This window comes from Eublepharis macularius, chromosome 5, assembly GCF_028583425.1.
Source record: "Eublepharis macularius isolate TG4126 chromosome 5, MPM_Emac_v1.0, whole genome shotgun sequence".
NCBI classification, from domain to species: Eukaryota; Metazoa; Chordata; class Lepidosauria; order Squamata; family Eublepharidae; genus Eublepharis; species Eublepharis macularius.
Genome location: NC_072794.1, coordinates 110,253,554 through 110,273,586, shown reverse-complemented (window position 1 = coordinate 110,273,586; position 20,033 = coordinate 110,253,554). Strand labels below are relative to the sequence as shown.

General features: G+C 43.0%; 1 protein-coding gene across 1 annotated transcript in view; it reads right to left on the bottom strand.

Annotated features, from left to right (window-relative positions):
* Positions 1 to 237: 237 nt before the first annotated feature.
* Positions 238 to 20,033, bottom strand: part of MDFI (MyoD family inhibitor) — a 61,347-nt gene continuing 41,551 nt past the window's right edge. The window contains exons 3-5 of the mRNA XM_054981203.1: positions 18,601 to 18,813; positions 3,004 to 3,276; positions 238 to 1,958 (exon numbers count right to left, since the gene is read on the bottom strand). Coding sequence (XP_054837178.1) covers positions 1,702 to 1,958; positions 3,004 to 3,276; positions 18,601 to 18,813 — 743 coding nt within the window. The 3' untranslated portion in view covers positions 238 to 1,701. The remainder of the gene's footprint in view (positions 1,959 to 3,003; positions 3,277 to 18,600; positions 18,814 to 20,033) is intronic.

The window sequence follows — 20,033 nt, the reverse complement described above, 5'->3', positions numbered from 1 at the left end:
TTATAACGCAGCTTCAGACAGACAGGCAGGCAGGCAGGCAGACAGACAATAGCTCTACTTGGATCAATTCTGTCTTTAGATACTAGTTCAACTAGAACTTTTTGTATCTGTGTATGATGTATGCAAGTGTATCAATGGATTACCTACCACATTTTAAAAGGGACAGGCAGCGAAAAATACACCCTGTATAGTTCAATAAGATACGTGGCATGCACATTTTGTATTTGGATATCATAGTCATGTACAAAAACATTTCACTGGAAATGGCTGATGAGAAGATCTGCCTTACAAGAGGTGGTTTCACCTCTAAGGCCAGGATGAAACACTGAACCATTCTCTGGATCAGAAGTGGAAAATGTTGTGTTTTTTTTATTTACAGTAACAAACAGACAAAATATAAACCCACCCAACAATAAAAGGAATCTGGAACTTAGTAAGGCAGGAGCTGCCTGTATGTGGAGTGGTTCTAGCTACATGACCCACTCCACCCTGTGGGCCCAAGGTGTGTTGCCAATGTGATGGCTCACTGAGGAGGCTGTTATGTCAGTGACTAATATTCCTTTTATAGCATACCAGTCAGCCTGTGTCTTTGTGTTAGGTCTAGTGTTTGTTTGTTGCAGGAAAAGGAATGAAAACTTAGCTTCTCTTTTGCAACTATAACTTGTTCCCAGTTTATAAAGAAACCTATTTAAACTATCTTTGTCGGACACCAGAGCTATGGAACGAGCATATGGGTAGTAGAAAGTTGTGAGTTCTGGTCACATTGGACTACTAAGTCTCAACACTAACACACCCACAGTGAAAGGACGAGGGGGGATAGGGGTACAAGGCAGGATAGAATATGGTTTCCATCAAAGAGTTCACAGAATTGATCAGCCTTTAATTGCTGACAAATGTAGAAAGTGTGTTCAAAAGCCCATTTCTCACTGGATTAGGGACTACTCTGGGGCTCTGGCTTCCCTTCATCATGCCACTGGCAGAATCCAGCCACCGCTACAGCTTCAGGGGTTGGCCCAGAGCAGCTGCAGGAACATATTTTTTCTTGGTACAATAGGCAGGCTGCCATTTCCTTGGATGCCTGAGATGTTCAGTAGCCAGCCTGGAAACAGCAAGACTGCCAACTACTTGGCACCTGCACAGCCGAGGCACTTTTGCCAAACAATAAGCACCAGCACAAGAAAAAAAATCCCAACAGACAGATAGCAGCAGGATCCACAGGCCAGCAGCTGGCACAGCTTACTGGCACACCCACCAGACACACCTAGCCAAGAGTGCCTGAGATCTTTGGCCCTGTATGGCTGCTCCAGGTCTATGCCAAACACCAAGGCTGGCTGTGCACCTCTTCTGCTCCTGCTCTTGGCTCAGGCAGCAGGAACACTGCTCTTCCCCAGCTTCCATTATGAGGAGTCTGGAAGAAGGGGAGAGAGAGACAGCCCATCCCTCCACTTCCCTTAGTCCTTCAAGAATCCTGCAAATCTTTTGGGAAGAGAGCTGCCTGTTTCTCAAGCAGTTTTTGAGCACACAGTACTGGTTCCAGCAGGCTTAAAAGGTGTCGCCTACTGTGGACTCATCTCCTTTTTCAAACCTTAGCATCTTTTGATTATTTGATAGTGGGAGACAATGGAGACCTCATTGTCAAGGTCTTTCCCTAAGGTCTCCCCTTAGAGCTCCTATCCAGGGAATAAGATTTGGCTCCAGGTTTCAGGAAGAGAAGCACAGGCCGCAGCACTCCATGCAGATCTCCAGGCAGTCAGCTGACTCGCAGCATGCATCAATGATGCCACAGTCCATGTCACAGGGCAGGTCACAGTCAGCACATTCCCCAGAGCCGCAGCAGCAGCAGCAGATGCAAGAATCTTCAGAGCTGCAGGAACCACAAGTGGCACAGTCCAGCATGATGTTGCAGAGGGTCAGGAACTCACAGAAGAGGCAGGAGAGGATGCAGTGGACACAGCAATCTGGAAGCAGAAAGAAACAAGTATCAAGGAGCAAGCAAAAGGTAGGTGAGCATGGGAGATGGCATAGAAAAAGGAAGATGAGTCATTGGGCCACTATGGAAGGGCAAGAAGAAATTGTGTGTAGTAAGAGAGAGAATCTGCAAAGGCATTTCTGGAGTTAAAAGGTCTTGATCAAAAATTCTACTGACACCAAGAATAACATTAATATTTGAAAATAGCCACCTACACTCTACTATCCTAAGGCTTTGGGGACCAGCTTGGTGATAGTACTCAAAGCTATTGCATACGTTGGAGAAAAGAGCTTCTGAATAGTCCTGTCACTGATCATAATTGGACCAGATGACATATTAAGGAAGTGAATGGGTGTGTGAAGGCCTAGGAAGCTACAGCTGGGAGAAAAGTATCTAATTACCTGGCAGTTATGAGTAAGAAGTCTTGTCCATTGAGGAACTGGGGTATGACACAGCCATAGGATTAAAGCCATAACCTTCCTTCTGAACATACTTAAAACTAAACGTGGTACCCCGCCCCTAGATCCCATCATAGGTTTAAAAAAGGACAGACAGCAAAGTTCTTTACACAGATGTCAGAGAGCAATTTCTCCTCACAGTCTACTCTTTGAGGGAAGAGCAGCCAGTACTACTACAACTGCCAAAAGGATAGTGAGTGGCTGTAAGACACTATCCCTTGGTCTGCTTAAAATCTTGGATCAATTATTTTTCAACAAACATCTTAAACTTCCCATAAACATTACACCTAGTGATCATTTGCTTGCACATCTTCATATTCTTCTTCTCAGCTCTTTCCCTGTTGTGCCCTGTCTTCTAACTTGCTTTCTGTGGGGACGGGTTCAGCATTCACATACTTGCATGCACATCATATAATCACTATGTAAAAATATAAATGAGATGGTAGCAGTTAAAACATTTCTGTTGGAAGAAAAGATGAAAATGTGTAAAGGAGCCATAAGCAGCAGCCATGGAATTTGAACTCCTGACCTCCCCTTGTTTTAGACCACAGAATAGGAAACTATGGGGAGAGGTACCTTCCTGTGCTTCAGTGGGGATCTGAGATGACGCAGATTTGGAGCTGCCTTTGCTCTTTTTGCTGATCTGGCTGTTGATGGAATGATGTGACTGGAGCTTCCGATGAGGTTTCTGGGAGCTTGACAATGAGCTGAGTTCGGAACACAAGACACCATTCCCAGCCTCGCCATTAGAACTGCCAAGGTCTGGCACATGCCCAGCGCCATTTTGCAGAAGAGGGGTATAAGCTGTAGATGGATGAGCCTGGATGGTTACTCGGCTCTGGGGCTGGCCTGTTGGGGACAGGGAGAAGCACACTAAGCACAATTGTCACACAGTGCATCCAGGTGACAATACTCAAGGTGGATTGAAATTTTGCCAGTTAAAAATGTGAAACTCCTTTATGTTCGTTCCCTTTGAGAACCTTGTTTGGATTTACAACCACTTGTCACTCCATATGTTGTTTTAGCTACCGATTTTTATGAAGAAAACAGTGAATTAGCAAAGATAAATGCAGCATATTTCAGATTCAGAACCTTAATGATCAGGCACATAATGTGTGTGCTGTGTAGCCAAGCGCATTTGCTGCCTCCTCCATCCTGAGTTTTATGACTTAAAACTAGTTTAAAATTGTACAGAGATGTGTATAGGTATTTGCACAAGCTATTGTATATAAACTGCTCCAAAGGCTAGCTAGAAAAAGGCCGTTTTCACACTGCTTACCAGCCATGGAATATCGCACCAAGCTCCCGGAACGACAGTGTCTTTCTGGTGCGCAGTTCACACATGAAATCGTGCCAGGAAGATGCTATTGATCTGGGAGCTTGGTGAGATGTTCTGTGGCTGGTAAGCAGTGTGAAAACAGCCAAAGACAGTAGGCTGGTCCAACAACACATTTTGGTCCCAAGCCAGAAATTTTCACACAGCTGTGTGCTTACTTCCGAGTATGAAATTTGTCCATCACTGAACAGAAGATTGATTTTGACCAACTACCGGAAAGAAACAAAAGGTGTGTAAAGAATCAACCCCACCACCTCTGAAAAAGTGATCTATGCCTTCATTTCTCAAACCAGGATCCGGGGACTATGGCAAGGTTACTGTGCAAGCACAGAGAGCAAGACGTCTAACACCAATCCAGCTAACATTAATAGAAGCCCTCTCAGGGATGAATTATATGATAAATTTTCTAACAAGTTGGGTCTTGGAAACTTGTCTGTTCTTGGGGAACTTGCTTACTCTTGCTTTCCATGTAGCCACACAGCAGCTGATTTGCTGTTTGGGGAAGAGGGGTTCCTGCCTCTTCCCTGTGCCACTTTCCTGAGCTAAAATGGACCCAGGGACCCATTTGGGAGGCTTTAAAAAAGACATTCCTCATGGCTACTTCATGGCTGTGGGGAAAGCATTCAGACCTAATTTGGCCTCATTTTCTAGGAACGGGGGTGAGAATTCTCTACCTCAGGGTAATAATCAGATTCCTCCTTTTTCAAAGGGATGGAGCTCAGAGCTGCCCACCTCAGAACATTACTAACTCTGCTACGGGCAAACGCCCTAGGAACCCAATAAATCTTCAATTATAATATCAAAATATTTTGTTATTTGTGTCTTGCTCATGAGAAGATACTGTCATCGCGTGATTTCGCGTGATAACAGCGTCGTCTTGTGAGATTTCTTGCGAGATTTGGCTGTTTTCCAGAACAAGGTAAGCAGTGTGGAAACGGCCAAAGACAATATTCTGCATTCACAAACAGTAGTAGCCTAAGGCAGCTTTCAATTGAATTCTGGAAGTTCAAGTTTTGTGCACACTTGATTTTTTTCTATTTTTGTAAGCAGCTCTCTAAGTTTTCCAGTCCTCTTCCCACTAACCAACTGTTATGAGCCTCGGCCTAGTGAGGCGTAGTGGCTCTGGGGAAGCCTGCACTCAAGTTACTGCAAGGCCTACATTTCCCAGGTTCCCTTTGGCCCCTGTGATTGGGTAAGAGGGGATTCTGAGGGGAAAATTGCACCAATAGGAAAGGAGGGAGATGGTTCCTGAGAGAAGAGATAAAAGGCCTCATCACAGGGGGAGGGTGTTCACTTCTAGGGAGCAGAGCTGAGGAGAGGCTGCTGCAGACGGAGTGTTCCCTCATCCAAAAGGGGTGAGACAGTTGGAAGCCAGTAACCAGAGGGCAGTTAAGAGCAGTCTAGTTAGATGCGTTAGGGTATTTTATTTTTGTTTGTTCACCAACCTTTACTATTTTCTTTAATCTACCAAGTTTAAGAACCGTTATTAATAAACCTTTTAAATAAAGTTCTTTATTATTCTGCCTGGGTCCTCATGCCTCATTTGGTCATGTACTAAATCAAACCTACTGGGAAAGAATCAACAAAAGGTGTTAGTGGGGTGCTCTGGGCCCTTCTTTCGGAAACCTGTACCAGAATGGTGGCAGCCTACAGACAGCTACCCTGGGCACCAGCAGCTGTGACACCAATAAAGAAGTTGTCTCCAATGCAAGGTCCTTTCCAATCAAAGGTTAAACTTTATTAGAACTGTGCTCAGGGCCTTTTCAGTTGTGGCCCTATCAAAGAAACAAGGCATGTCCAGAAGGTGATTTGCTTTCATGCCTCTCATCACCACTTCAATGCATGAACCCTATGAGTGCTAAAAAATAGTGGCGGGAGGGTAGACCTTTCTCTCACCCCAGTGCTAAACTATGTTGACCAAAGAGCCTTCTGGTTTTATTTCCACCACAGGAAATAAAGCTCATCCCAGCTACATCTCATAGCAATTTTGAGACTGAAGATTTGTGTGGACACAAGCCATTTTTGTGTAGCATCCCAAGAATCCCAACTCAGAAATATGCAGAATTCAAACCCTCATGATTAGAAAGAGAAGGCAAACATCAAATAATAAAAAGATTGAAAACCGGAAAATGTTTAGTTAATCATCTACCTTAGAATTTTTAAATTAAACCTATTTGTATATTGCCGACATTTCATTAAATATACCTTTTTGAAATAAAGTTTGAGGCTACTTCCATACAGCGAGGACTCTGTGTAGTTCTTATTGCTGCTGCAAATGGAGTGGCAATCAAGTCTGAACATTGCACTTTCTCCTGTACTTTCTTTGCCTCAGCTCCCTGCAGCTGCCACTCCCCCACCCCTCTAACACTAAATGGCTTGAGGGGGGCATATAGGAAAAAATAGTCATTGCTATAGCCAATGTAGTGCACTGATTAGCGTGTTGGACTAGATCTCGGAGATCCAATTTGAATCCCCACACTGCGATGAAAGCTTCCTGAGTGACCTTGGGCCAGTCACACACTCTTAGACTAACCTACCTCACAGGGTAGTTGTGAAGATAAAAAGGCAAAGGGGAAAACAATGTAAGCTGCTTTGTGGAGAAAAGCATAGCATAAATGAAGAGAAATGAAATAGAATAGCACAATTATGTTATAATAATTGATGGCCACAGTATACTAGCTCCTATAAATCCCCAGTTTCCATTTTTAAAAAGGCTCTAGTCCCCATTTTTGTGGACAGCACATTATTGTGCTATAGAAATCTAACAAGTGCTCATTTTAAAAAAAAATTCAGATGGCACAAGGGAAATGACCACCATAGGGGGCAAGGCAAGGAACATAGTGCCAGTATGAGTGGGCCCTATGGCATGCAAAGGTGCTTGGAACTATAATCTTATCAAATCAAGTTTGGGCATAATTATAACAAAGCGGGGGAAAACCCAGAAAGTGGATGTTCAGGGGACAACATCATGTGGCTATTCCAAAAGAATTCTTTCAGATTTGGGTGGCAAGCCAGAACAAAATCTCCAGGTAGAAACAACTTGAGATAGCTTATATTGAAACAAACAAGAAACATCATAACTAGAAACAAAGACCATCTTTCACATATTCTCTTTGATTACAGTAAATCCAGGATTATTTTTTTCTTTAGCTTTCAGGTCCACAGGTTAAAACTTGCTCATATACTTTACGTTTAACTAACCAATCTACCAACTAAATCAAACTGTACTTTTAAATGTATGACCACATGTTTTTCCTACATGGATATTAAACGTATGTATGAACAAGTATGTTCAGCGTATATACAAATATATTTGTTGCATGTCCATGTAGTAAAAAGCCACACTTGGATAGTGATTTAAAATCATTTTATCCCACTTTATCTCCTTAGACTCAAGACGGATAATGACATGGCGAGTTATAAGGGCACAAAACAATATAACAAACCATTAAGTTAAGAACAATTCACAGATTTTTTAAAAACTATATAGATTAAAAATGCACCCACATGTGCCAAAACAAATCGCTTTCCACAAAACGCCCTCTGAAATAACATAATCCTAGATGCCTTCCTATATGCACTGAGTGAAAGCGCCCTCTGCACCCATTCTCATAGGTAAGGTTGCCAACCCTTGGTTGGGAAATTCCTAGAGATTTGGGAGGTGGAGCCTGGAGAGGGTGGGGTTTTGGTAGGGGAGAAAACTTAGTAAGGTATAATACCATACAGTCAACCCTCCAAAACAGCCATTTTCTCCAGGGGAACAGATCTCTGTATTCTGGAAATCAGTTGCAATTCCTAGAGATCTCTGGGCCCCACTTGGAGATTGGCAACTATACTCATAGGCCATTCCAGAGGACTGGACATACCACAAAAACGGTCTGTAACTTAACTGTTGCCACACTGACTATCCCGAGAGGGAGTACCACAAACACAAGGATCTCTGAATAATGTAGCTGGTATATGGGAGTATACCAGGAGATGCAGTTTGCTAAACACAAGGCATAGGCCATTAAAGGCTATAGGTAATACCAGCACAAGAGCTTGGAAACAAAGAGGTAAGTAGCGCAGTTAAGGCAGCACTGAAGTTCTATGTTTCAAGTGACTGACCCCAGACAGGACAGGAGTCTTGCTGCTGCCTTTTGTACCAGTTGAAGCTTCCAAAACGTTTTCAAAGGCAGCCCCCTGACAAGCACATTACAGTAACCCAATCTGTAGGTTACAACAGTGTGGCAGAGTCTAAATAAAGGGCCATCTTATGAGCTACTTGTAATGAAAATACATTCCTCTGAGGAACAGCACCAACTTGTTTATCTATCAAGAAGGCTGGGTCCAAGAGCATCCCCAAACTTTAACTTGATCTATTAAAAGGAGCTTAACCTCATCTCAGTCTGGTAGATTAACACCAGACAAATTCTCGGCCTTCCCAGCCAGCATCACCTTCAGCCTGCCAGGATTATACACTTTACTATGTATATGTGTGGTAAAATACAGGTATGCAGGCGTGCTTTATATACAAAGGTACACACACACACACACACACATACACATTTTGTGTGTGTGTGTGTGTGTGTGTATGTATGTATGTATGTATGTATGTATGTCATTTATAGCTTGCCTTTCTCACTGATTACATAGAGATTAGCACAGTCAATATCAAGGACATTTTAATAAACAATGCCATAGGATAAATAAACACATTTACAAAGATATAACATTGGCAAAAATCCAATACAAAGTTGAAGAAATGCTGAAACAGAACATAAGCAAATCTACGACTGACCTTAGACAACACAGAACTACCCTGTAGCAACAGGTAGTACATAGGGATACATACTTAAAGCCATAGATAGTATGTATGGCAACATAGTAGTGAAATATATGGTCCCTAACTCATTAGTGAAGCATCTCTTTGAGATCATCTCTCTACAATACAGCCCTCCTATCTATGTAAAAAACCCTTTTGAATAATTCAGTTTTGCATCGTTTGTAGGCAGGAGAGTGGCCTCAGGCAGGCCATTCCATAGGACAGGGACCACCACAGAGAATGCACACGTATGAGCAGCTGTAGATTTCACCCATATGCAGGGTGGCACCTGCAGGAGCCCCTGTTCAGGTGAGAAAAGCTGCCATCAAGGGACATAAAGAGAGAGGTGGTCCTGTAGGTATGCTGGACAATGGATATTTATGTAGTAAAGGGGCATTTGAAAAGCTATCTCATGTGCTAGAGATCACAACCACAGTGTGGCACTTGCCAGGTTTACAAACACAATAGTTAGATCCAAGAACTCTCCTTCTCCCCACTGCTGTGCCAAGTGATGGCACTGCTGTTCATGTAACAGAGTCTGCAATTTCCCTTAATTTCTGAAAGAGTCCAGTAGCACCTTTAAGACTAACCAATTTTATTGCAGCATAAGCTTTCGAGAATCAAGTTCTCTTCGTCAGATGCATGATACAAACTTAAATTCTGAGGGCTACCAATGATGTATCCCATGTTACTTTAAAAGGCTCTCACTCTCAGAAATGGCTTTTGGGGGAATAACCGAGAGCTGCAGCCAAAAGATGGTGGCAGAAAAGATCTTTTCTGCAAACTGAACTCAACTTATGGTTCTCTGGATCCTGCCTAGAGAATTATCTTCATCAGGGGTAGGGCCGGATCTAGGGTTGCCGGCGCCCAGGACAACCCTAGTCTGACCTGCTGTGTGCACGCGCGCTCCCGGCGCTGCGTGATGTCATTTCGATAATGCCCCCTGTCCTGAGGGGAAGGCGAATGGCGCAGGCGGCTGTGCTACCTTTTGCCTTCCCTGCAGGACAGGGGGCGGGCGGCCACCCCCTGTCCTGTGGGGCAGGTGAATGGCGCAGGCAAGCTGGCCGCCCCCTGTCCTGTGGGGCAGGCAAAAGGCAGCGCGGGAGGCTGTGAGGCTGCCTGCGCTGCCGCCCGTGTGCTCCCGGCAGCTGGTAGCTGCTCCCAGCACCCCCTCCCTGGTGGCGCCGGGGGCAGACTACCCCCCTGCCCCCCCTCGATCCGGCCCTGATCAGGGGAGATATTGGGGAGGGATTTATACACAGAATCCACCCTTTGAAATCTTGTAGTTTCCAGCCAATTAATTCAGCGAAGTCTATACCAGGACAGAGTTCTGAAAAGGCCACAAAGCAAACAAATACCCCTCCCCCCCATTAGGAGGGGTGTTTTCCCCTGCTAGACTGTAAATCTCTCTCCTGTTCCCTCTCTGATCCATTAGCAAGCAATGATTCAGCAGAAAGGTTTTAGAGCAGAAAGTACCTTGAGCCAATCTGGGAAACAGAAGCTGTATTTTCTTTGGAGAGTTGGCTGGACAGGATTTTAAGACCTCTGGGATGGATAGGGTCAGTATTGAATTATGCTGAAAACATCATATACGTCCTCTAAACACAGCCTACTTTTTTCCTCAGGAGAGTGGGGCATTAGGGAATGCACAACAGCTAGTGACAACGTAATCTTAGAGTCTCTCTACACGAGACCTCTTACATGAGGACACTCAAGTTAGGAAGATAAAATGTTAGCCGTGAAGCGTAGTTTAAAAAAACAGAGCTGAAGATTAAATTAAACCCGCTGAGAAGCAATCTCTACCACTCTGTCTTTTTAAACTACCCTCCTGTAGAGAGGTGAAACTGTAACTATGCTTCCAGGCTAACATTGAGTCTCCCTACACTTCAGCATCCTTGTGTAAAACGTCTTGTACAGAGACACTCATAGTGAGGGTACCCCAGCAAAAGTTAAGTTTGCACAGGATTCTATTTTGATTCACATGGTCTCAAAGGACAGAGGAAAATAGCGGTGGGTACTGAGAAATGCAACTGCTGTTTCCTTGAACTGACTGCCTCCTGACCTGGACTTTGTCAAATAGCATGTCTTATTTTGAAACATTCTCTGACCTTAGGTACAAACCCACTTTCTACTCAGGTTTTCAGTCTGCTTCAGTGCCAGTTCCGAAGTTTCTCCCATACCCTTTGACCCCTGAAACTATACATTAGTATGTTAATGGGATGTGGTGGCCACATGAAAGTCTCTTACTTAATGCGAATGGCTTGAAATTTCCAAGTATACCTACTTGGTCTCCTTATCTCTGAACTAGCTTGATGCTCGTGCTTCGTTACAGTATTTAACTACTTTAAATCCAGTTATAATACTTATGGGTATGTAATATTTTTTGGTTGGGTGGGGGGCGTTGAGTTGGTTTTGTAGTATAATAGCATAGTACCTGAGCTTCACAAAAGTGTTTGAATAAAGCGAAGCATGTTGATGCCTAAAACTGATGAAGTGAATTTTGAAATGTAACATTTATTGAAGAGATTTTGAAAAGGAAAAGATTGTAGTGCAATAAATAAAGTGAAAAATACGTACAACCTTTATTTTCTACTGAAGAACCTCTTTGTAGACCATATTGGTGATTTTCTCTTCAGGATCACCAGGCTGCTGGGTGAGCTCACTCTGGAGCAGGCCACATAGAACTGCCCATATGAGAAGCAGTCCTCCCTCAAGTCAATTCCTGCCACCTTCAGTATCTGCCCCTGGGACTTGTTGATCATCACAGCAAAGCAGACCTTGAGGGGGGAACTACAGTCTCTTGAACTCGAAAAGGTTATCTGATGGTATGAATGGTATGCGTGGTATGAACACCGAGTCTCTCTCCCCCCACCCCCCGAGCACTGCTGGTGAACAATGTGGCCTCAATGATGTTCCTGTGGAGGGCTTTCAGTCATAGTCTGGTGCCATTGCAGCGTTTAGGTGGGCTGAGGTTCTGCAGCAGCATCACTGGAGCCCCCACTTGGAGGAGAAGCTTGTGGGCTGGGAAGCCAGGAGGGTTGAGCATGTTGAGGAACTCCCCAGGGTAGTGGACCACATCATCCATTTGCACCACTGAGTCCACAGATCTGTACTCAATTTCTGCCCCTTCAAGGGAGTTAAGTTGTGTTTCATTAATGATGGCAGCCTTGTTGTTCTTGTGGGTCAGAATGGCACGCTTGCACAGCCAGTCCATGGACTACTCCCTGATAGTGGTGATATCAGGGTATATCGTGGCTGTTAGGTCTGCTAGGGTTGTCACTACTGTGCCCAGGCCTGTAGGGATGGTCACCTTTCCCTTGGACTCGGGACTTGCTGGTACTTGCCCACTGCTGCTCAGTGCACCGCAGGAGTACGATGTGCATATTTCTTTGCTGCATCTCTAAGTTGCTTCTTCCTTTTAGCATTGGTATATCTTGCACATCATCTGCCAGGAGGCTTCTTGGGGGCAGTAAGAGATGATGGCTGCAAGAGGTGTGAGGTGGAGTTGGACTGAGGGAGGGATGGTGTGGTGGGCACTTCGGCAGGTTCATGTGAGAGGTTCACATTGAAATGGCCCCTAGAAAGGTCATGCACCATCTCCCCATGAACATTTAAAAACTCAAGTGCCCTTTTCAGGAGTCTTGTACTGTCTTTCTTCAACGTCTGCAATTTCCTTTATCTAATTTTTAACCTCAGAACACAGAGTTCCACAGCTGACCCATCAGCCTGCCAGTCACACAGGAAAGCCAGACCCCACAGGGAGTTTGGCAACCATAGACTGGGAGGTGTATTTTTACCTGAATAGCAAGCATATACTTGTTAGAATGTTGATGAGACGACCAATCAAAGCCACATATGCACTCAGGGAAGAGTGGCAGCTGGAGGCGAGGGGTGGGGGGGAGGACCTTGCCAGCCACACAGGGAAGCTGTATCCCTATGGGGAAACACATTTTATCCCTTTTTACTCCCTTAGGGGGTGAATTTCTTAAAATCCCTTCTTAGTGAGCCCCTACAACACAAAAGGAATGTCCTGCCCAAATTTCACGTTTCTAGGTCCAGGGGTTTGGGCTAGGCGTTCATGAGCCAGTCAGGACACTTGTCTTTATATATATAGAACTGAGGAGAGAGGATGAATTCCTGTACTTAACCTTTTCTGAGAGGAGACAGACAGACCCTTGCTATATATATTTCCCTCTAGTCTTCAAATTCAGCTAAGAATCAATTTCATCATCTGAGTTCAAAAGAAACCCTTGAGAATATGGGTTCACACTGATATAACCCTAACTGCAGTGGCATGAGTGAACTATTATAATCATCATTATTTGGGGAATGAAATTATAGAGTGGTGAATCCCCTAATCAGATAATTACAGGTGGGAACTCTGCTGATGATAAGAACTTCATACTCAGCCTTTTATTACATTTCCCCCTGTAAATACTCTTCAGTACCAAACCCAGCCAACACCCAGTGCAGCAATCACAGTGTAGCTTGCTTCTAAAGACTTCAGTGTTTCAGGGGATAAATAAATGTGAGCAGGTTGCAAACTCACAAGATGAAATTAGGGTTGCCAATCTCCAGGTGGGACAGAGATCTCTAGGAATGACAACTGATCTCCAGATTACAGACATTACCATTAACTGTAATCACCATTAAAGCACCAGCTCATCTTAGCCTTTCTCTTAGGGTCAACCTGCATGAGACAGTGCACCTAGCATGCAGTTTGGCTACAAAAAGCTGACACAGGAGGTCCAGTCTGTAAAAGGTGAAAGATTTATGCAATCTGAAGAGAAACCAAAGGCGGTCCAGTCTGGATTGGGCAATAATACTGGAGAAAGAGAAGAATAACTCTTTGACTCTGTGCCATTTCACCAATGGAAAATGTTGTGTTTGCTCCTCATTCCAGCTGCATTAAGAGGAGGAGGTACAATATAGGTACTTGTCTTTTTTTCCCTACCAGAGATTAAACTGCCGGAGACATAAGGGCTAATAGAGAATATGTGTAAACTTACAGCAGAGAGAGGAGGCAATGCAACATCTGGGAGCATAGCTGCTAAAAGCTCTCTCTGCACAGAGGGTGCAGCATGACTGCAGAGTGACTCATAGGTGCAGAATGTCAACAGGCAGGCAGCCCAGTACCAGATGCTGTCAGGCATGTGGTCTCAAAGTTGCACAAAGTTTCATTGCAATGGCATTTCTTGTACCCTTTCTCTAGTCACCTTTTGATCTACACATCTGACTGCACAACAGGCAGTTTGCAGACATAATTCAAACTCTCCCTGCTCCTCTCCTTCCCAAAGGGAAGATCCCTGGCATGGCTTTAGAGGCCCTTCTACCACACATCAGGAAGCCAGTATACTTAATGCCACAATACACATATATACACATACGTGTAGTGGTAGCCCCAAAGCCCCTTCTCATTGGAATAGTTGCTCTAGCATGTTGCAGTTGGAAAAGGAGAAGAGACAGGAAGGTGTACATTTTTTCAGATCCTGCCCATGTTGTTGTCACTTTTCTTACCTCATTCCCTGCAGTGGCCATTTCTTCCCTCCACTGGAGGGCTTATAAATAGCTATAATAGCTATATTCTTTAAATGTTATCATGACCTATTGCAACAATGTACTAATTCTAAGCTTTCATTTTATACGAGTAAGTCTCTAGCCCTTTGAGTTGCAGAAATTACAGGCCACTTAACCTAACATCTGTTCCAGGTAAATTAGTTGAAACTATTATTAAAGAAAGAAATATTAAATACATGGAGGAATAAAGTCTGCTGAGGTAAAATCACCCTGGCTTTTGCAAAGAGTAGTCCTGCCTCACCAGCCTCTTGGAGTTCTTTGTGCAGGTTTGCAAGCATGTGGTTAAGGGATCCTTGCTAATGCTATGTCTTTGTAAACTTGTATTTATTTACCCTATGATGTTGTTTATGGAAATGTCCTTGATACTGTATGGAAATGCCTGCCCTTGTCCTTGCTACTGATTGTACTAATCTCACACAATGTAATCCGCCTTGAGTCTCAGTGAGAAAGGCGGACTATAAATGACACAAACAGACAAATAAATATGGCAAATGAAGTTCAACATGGGTAAGTATAAGGTGATGAATATTTGAAGAAATAGAATCCTAATTTTAAATATATGCTTATGGGGTTAATTATATTGTTTACAGAATTATGTTATCTTGTATTGACTTTTTGTTGTTACCTGCCTTGGGTCCCAGTTATCTGAAAAAAGGCAAGCTGATAAGTGTTTTAAATAAAATAAAATGTTTTAAATAAAATAAAGTTAATAAAACAATGGCAGCAGCAAACAACAGTTGGTAGTGGAGAGTGCCATCAAGTCATAGCTGATTTATAGTGACCCCTAGTTTTCATGGCCAGAGACTAATAGAAGTAGTTTGCCATCACTATCCTATGCAACCTTCGTCTTCGTTGTAGATCCCCCATCCAATTACTTACCAAGTTTAACCCTGGTAAAGTAGCTTCCAAGATCTAACGAGATCAGGCTTGCCTGGGCTACCCAGGTCAGGGCAAACAACAGTTACAACTAATAAAAACAACAGTTAAAACTAATAAAAACAACTCATAAATCAACAACAAAACAGACCCATTCAATATTGAGCCATGTAACCACAAAAAGCATAAGATCAGCATCCTATCAACTGTAAAATCTATACAGAATTACAGCTGCCTGGACCAATGCGATAATTGTTCCCATTTATAAAAAGGGTTGTCATCTTAACCCCTCTAACTTCAGACCAATCAGCCTTCTATCCGTTATTGGGAAACTATACACTAAATTCTTGCAAATTAAGCTCAGCACTTGGACGTCATCTAGCAAAATATTAGGTCCAGAACAGGTGGAGTTTTGTCAGGGGAAGTCAGCTTTGGATAATTGTTTAGTCCTCGCTCATTTGATTAATAAATACACAAGTAGGAAAAGATCTAAACTGTACATTGCCTTTCTGGACCTTAAGGGAGCCTTTGACTCTGTCTCAAGAGAACTTTTCTGGGCAAAGCTCGAGGGGATGTCACTAGATAAAATGTTATTATCTCTTATCAGAAGACTTTATTCATCAATGTCTTGCCAGGTCAGGTGTTCTTCCCTTGGGAGACTTTCACCCAGGATCTTTATTAAGAAGAGGGTTAAGCAGGGGTGCATTTTAGCCCCCCATTTGTTTAATCTTTTTAAAAATAATCTTGCCCCCTTTTTTGTCACTGGTTGATGGTCACAGTCCTAGACTTGGCTCCGTTTCTATCCTTTTGTTATTATATGCGGATGATGCGGTTCTTCTGTCTTCTTCCCATGTTGGATTGAATCATTTATTGACCTGTTGCCTTGAATACTGTGTGACCAACTGACTGGAGTTGAACTATGAAAAATCTAAGGTATTGGTTCTTCCCAATTCCCAGAAACTGTATATGGTCAATGGTAATAGACTTGAACAAGTTAAGCACTTTAAATACCTGGGTGTTTATTTCCAATCTAATGCTACTTGGACCTTCCACCGTAGGACGGCTATTAATGCAACCAAAGTTAATGCTGCAGCAATATCTCACTTTTATTTTTCTGACCGAGTTAACCAATATGTGCCTGCTGCTCTTAAAGCTTTCATTGCTAAAATTGGAGCTCAGTTATTGTACAGGGCCCCACTCTGGATTGATGCTATTGACAATTCAGTTGAATGTGTTCACTCTAATTTTCTGCGTAAGATCATGGGGATTCCTATGTGTGTTCCATATGCTGCCTTATGCTTAGAGTGCGGTCTGAATCTGTTGGCCACCAAGGCATGGCTTCACACTATCAAATATTGGTTGCAACTCCATTTTAATTCTGACCCCCCGAGTTATACGTTTCATTTATTATCTGAATTTGTCAACTCTAGTTAGTCAGCCTGTATTGAAGCTAAAATAAGTTCCTTGAACTTGTCTATAGAATCTTTATCCCTGCTATCTGAGTTTGAGGCCTTCTCAAAAATAAAATCCAGTCTTTTGGGATTAGAGTTACAAACTCTCTATAGTTCTTCTAATAGAACTTGTTCTCCCCTAAACTTGGGGATTGTCCCTAATGTAAGTATCCCAGCAGTATACCTTTACCAACTCCTGGCTCCCAATTTACGTAGAACCTTTTCTCTGGCCAGATTTAATGTTCTTCCTTCAGCCATTTTATCTGGCAGATTTCATGGGATTCCTTATTATAGCAGGTGTTGTCCTTGTTTGATGGACTGTGTTGAATCTGTCTCCCATGTTCTTCTCCAGTGCTCTTTTTATCTGGCGCCACACTGGGATCTTCTACATCCTATATTAGCCCAACTTTCAGAGTTTTCTGATGATTTTAAGGTTCAGTTTCTGCTTGACAACCCAGATGTGGAGATAACTGAAACAGTAGCAAAGTTTCTCTACAGTGCCATGGCTATACGCCCTGTCAAGTAATATTCTATACTGATTTTGCTGTACTGCTGCCCTGTTCCTATCTGTAATTTTAATCTCATTCTGTATGGACTCATTTCTGTATTTAAATCTTATATTTTTATATATGCTAATAAAGGCTTGCTTGCGTGTGTGTAATACAGAATTTAAAAAAAACAATAAAAGGTCCTCTGGAAGAAGAGAGATGTCATATACCAAAAACTTGCAAAATGCATTCTGTTTCTTGCTTTTATCCACAGCTTCATCATAAACCCAGTATCTCTTTTATTCCTTTTCCATCCCTTCTCTGCTCACTTCAGTCCTATTCCACCCAGTCATCTACATACCAGCTGGTGCCACAGGATGGCAGTGGAGGAGAAAGGGTAGGCTAGGCAAGTCTTATGAACGTCACTATGGTGTCTCCTTCAGTTACAATTACAGTTGGTTTGTGCTTGTACAGAATGCTAGAAGTTACTATCAGGTGCATCTTGTTGGTATCAGCAGTGCCTGGCCCCTTGTTCCCCAACACATGCCCACACAATCACATATACAGAAGCTCTCCTTAGTAGTAGCAGGTCAGTGCTTTCCACAACAGTGTATTAATGTAACATTAGTTCCATCTGCAGAGCAATTCACATCACCCAGTGTCTTAGCTCCCCTCCCACTACAAGCTGTCTACACATTGGTTATTCTGATTTACAAGCTTACACAGTGGTTGCAGTTCAAAATGTTCTGCATTACCTTGAATGTTAGGAATCGGAGGAGCGGGGGGTGGGGTGTCAGAATGAAAAAAAAAATCTCTACCAAAGAATTTACTCACAGCAAGAAAAATAGTTATCACCAGAAATTGAGAGAAACTGGAGATCCCACAACAGTATTGCCCATCTTCAAGCATTGGTTTTTCTTGGTAAAAGGTAGGGGGAGGGGTTGTTTTGGACTTTGAGAGAGGACCAGGCCTGGCTGCAACCACAAGGATATGGAGTTTGCCAGGAGAAGGGAAGAAGAAAATATGTTGGATGGGAAATTCAGGGGAAACTGAGGTGTCCCCTGCAAGTCCTTATATATCCTCCACACACACAACTGTGCCCAGTGGCCAGCACCATACAACTGGCCACAGTTTTCCTGGGTAGAGGCTGCTAGCAGGAGGGAACGAGGGAAAGCTGAAGACAGTGAGGCAGATAAAGGTAGATTGGCTGGTGGGTGGGAAGAAGGGCTTTGAGGGCTTTAAGGGAAGGGAAAGAGGGAATAGTGGGGAAGGAGAAAATCAAATGCTCCTGTAAGTCCTTGCAGGTTCCCTGCTGGTCTACATATTTCATTCTCAGCATGGCCCCATTTGTGGATACTGGACCCATGTTTGTAGAAGGACAGATCTATGAAAAGCTCCGGGTTTCAGAAAAATCTGAAGCGTGCATGTGTGTGCATGGGGGGGGTTAACCCCCCCCCCAAATAGAAGCAGCATCTGTACTTTTAAGAAATAAATGCCCTCTGCAGTGGCTGTTGTGGGGTTTGCTAGGGAGCCGCACAAAGTCCTTGCAGGTCCCCTACTTATATATATATATATAATTTCAATAAAATTTGCATTAAAAAGAAAAGAGGAGCAGGAGATGAGAAGGGAGGACAAACTTACATGTCACGGCTTCTGCAGCTACAGAAAAGTCACCATTCAATTTTGCCTTGGAAGTTCCATTTACCAAGGATTGATGAGATACTGAATGTTCTTGTGACGCATTTTCTTGCTCCACGGTTGAAGAATTACTTTGAGAAGGCACAGGGCATCTTGAAGTAGGTGGTGCTACCTCCAAATTCGGCACGGTAGAAGGGCTCGAGTTTGCATCCTGACCTGGAAGAGATGAGAAGGGTCTAATATGAACATCGTATTTATCTTTAAGACAGTAGACTTACTTGCTAATGGGGGGGGAGGGGAGGGTGTTGGGGGAGTTGATATTCTGGAATTAATTAAGCAATGTGTGGAGTGCTTCCACCTTCACCAGACAGTAAATAGTCTGCAGGCATGTTCACATGATTAAACGAATCTGAATTAAGCACTTCAACCTTCCTGCAATTTGGTTTGAAAGTGAAGAAAACAGTTCGGAGTTGGCATCTTCTTCTCATTAACATTAGGCATGTTTATTATTTAAAAAAATAGGGTTATTCTTCAGTAATCTATTACTTATTCACAACTCTCCATATTTCAAGAAAAAGGCAGAAATACATGTCATGGAGAAACTAGAATGCTAATATTACAAGAAAGTTCAGAATTAAATTCTCTTGTGAGCAAAGTCCAATAACAATTGCTGCTTTTATTTTTCCACACAGTATGCCGCTGCTAAGGAAGCAGGAATCCTCATAGCTGCACCTCCCACGTGTTCAGTGAAGCCGCAGAATTTCTGCAAGTCATACAATCAAAGGCACAGGAGGAGCCTTGCCACAAAAAAGTAGCAGCTCCACCTCTAAACTGTGGTTCTCAGATTACTGAATACCCTCCCATGTATTTATTTTTTAAAAAATATTCCATCTTTCCCTCCCAACCATGGCTTAAGGCTGCTCACAAAACAAACTCCCACCCCAACTCACAGGTGACAGTTAAATTTAAAAAGACAAAAAGACAAAAACTCTGGGAGGATCTGAGGTGGCAAACAGGCTCATAACAAGTAAAAAACTGGGACATAAAAAAACAGACAAGTTAACTTTATTTATATAGTATAGGTATATTTAGAACATATGCATAAGATACACAGAGCCCGGGCATATAGTCAATGAGACCCTTGTGGCTAATGGCCATCAGTCAACTTCTTAGGCTTGATTCCTATTTGCTGTGTGCTACTTTTTAAAGCGCCTATCTGAGGAATCTAGGATCTTGAATTTCATCCTCAGTGTGAAATGAGCTGTATAAAACAACTCTCCTTTATTTACAGTCAGAACCTATCACAAGTGAGAAGAGGAAGCTGCCTGAATTCTCAAATGCATCCTAAGCTTAATAGATTGCATTTTGTGGGGAGGCATTCCTTTAAAGCTTCTACAAGCATGTCTGGTAAATGGATGAAACAACAGAAGCAATGT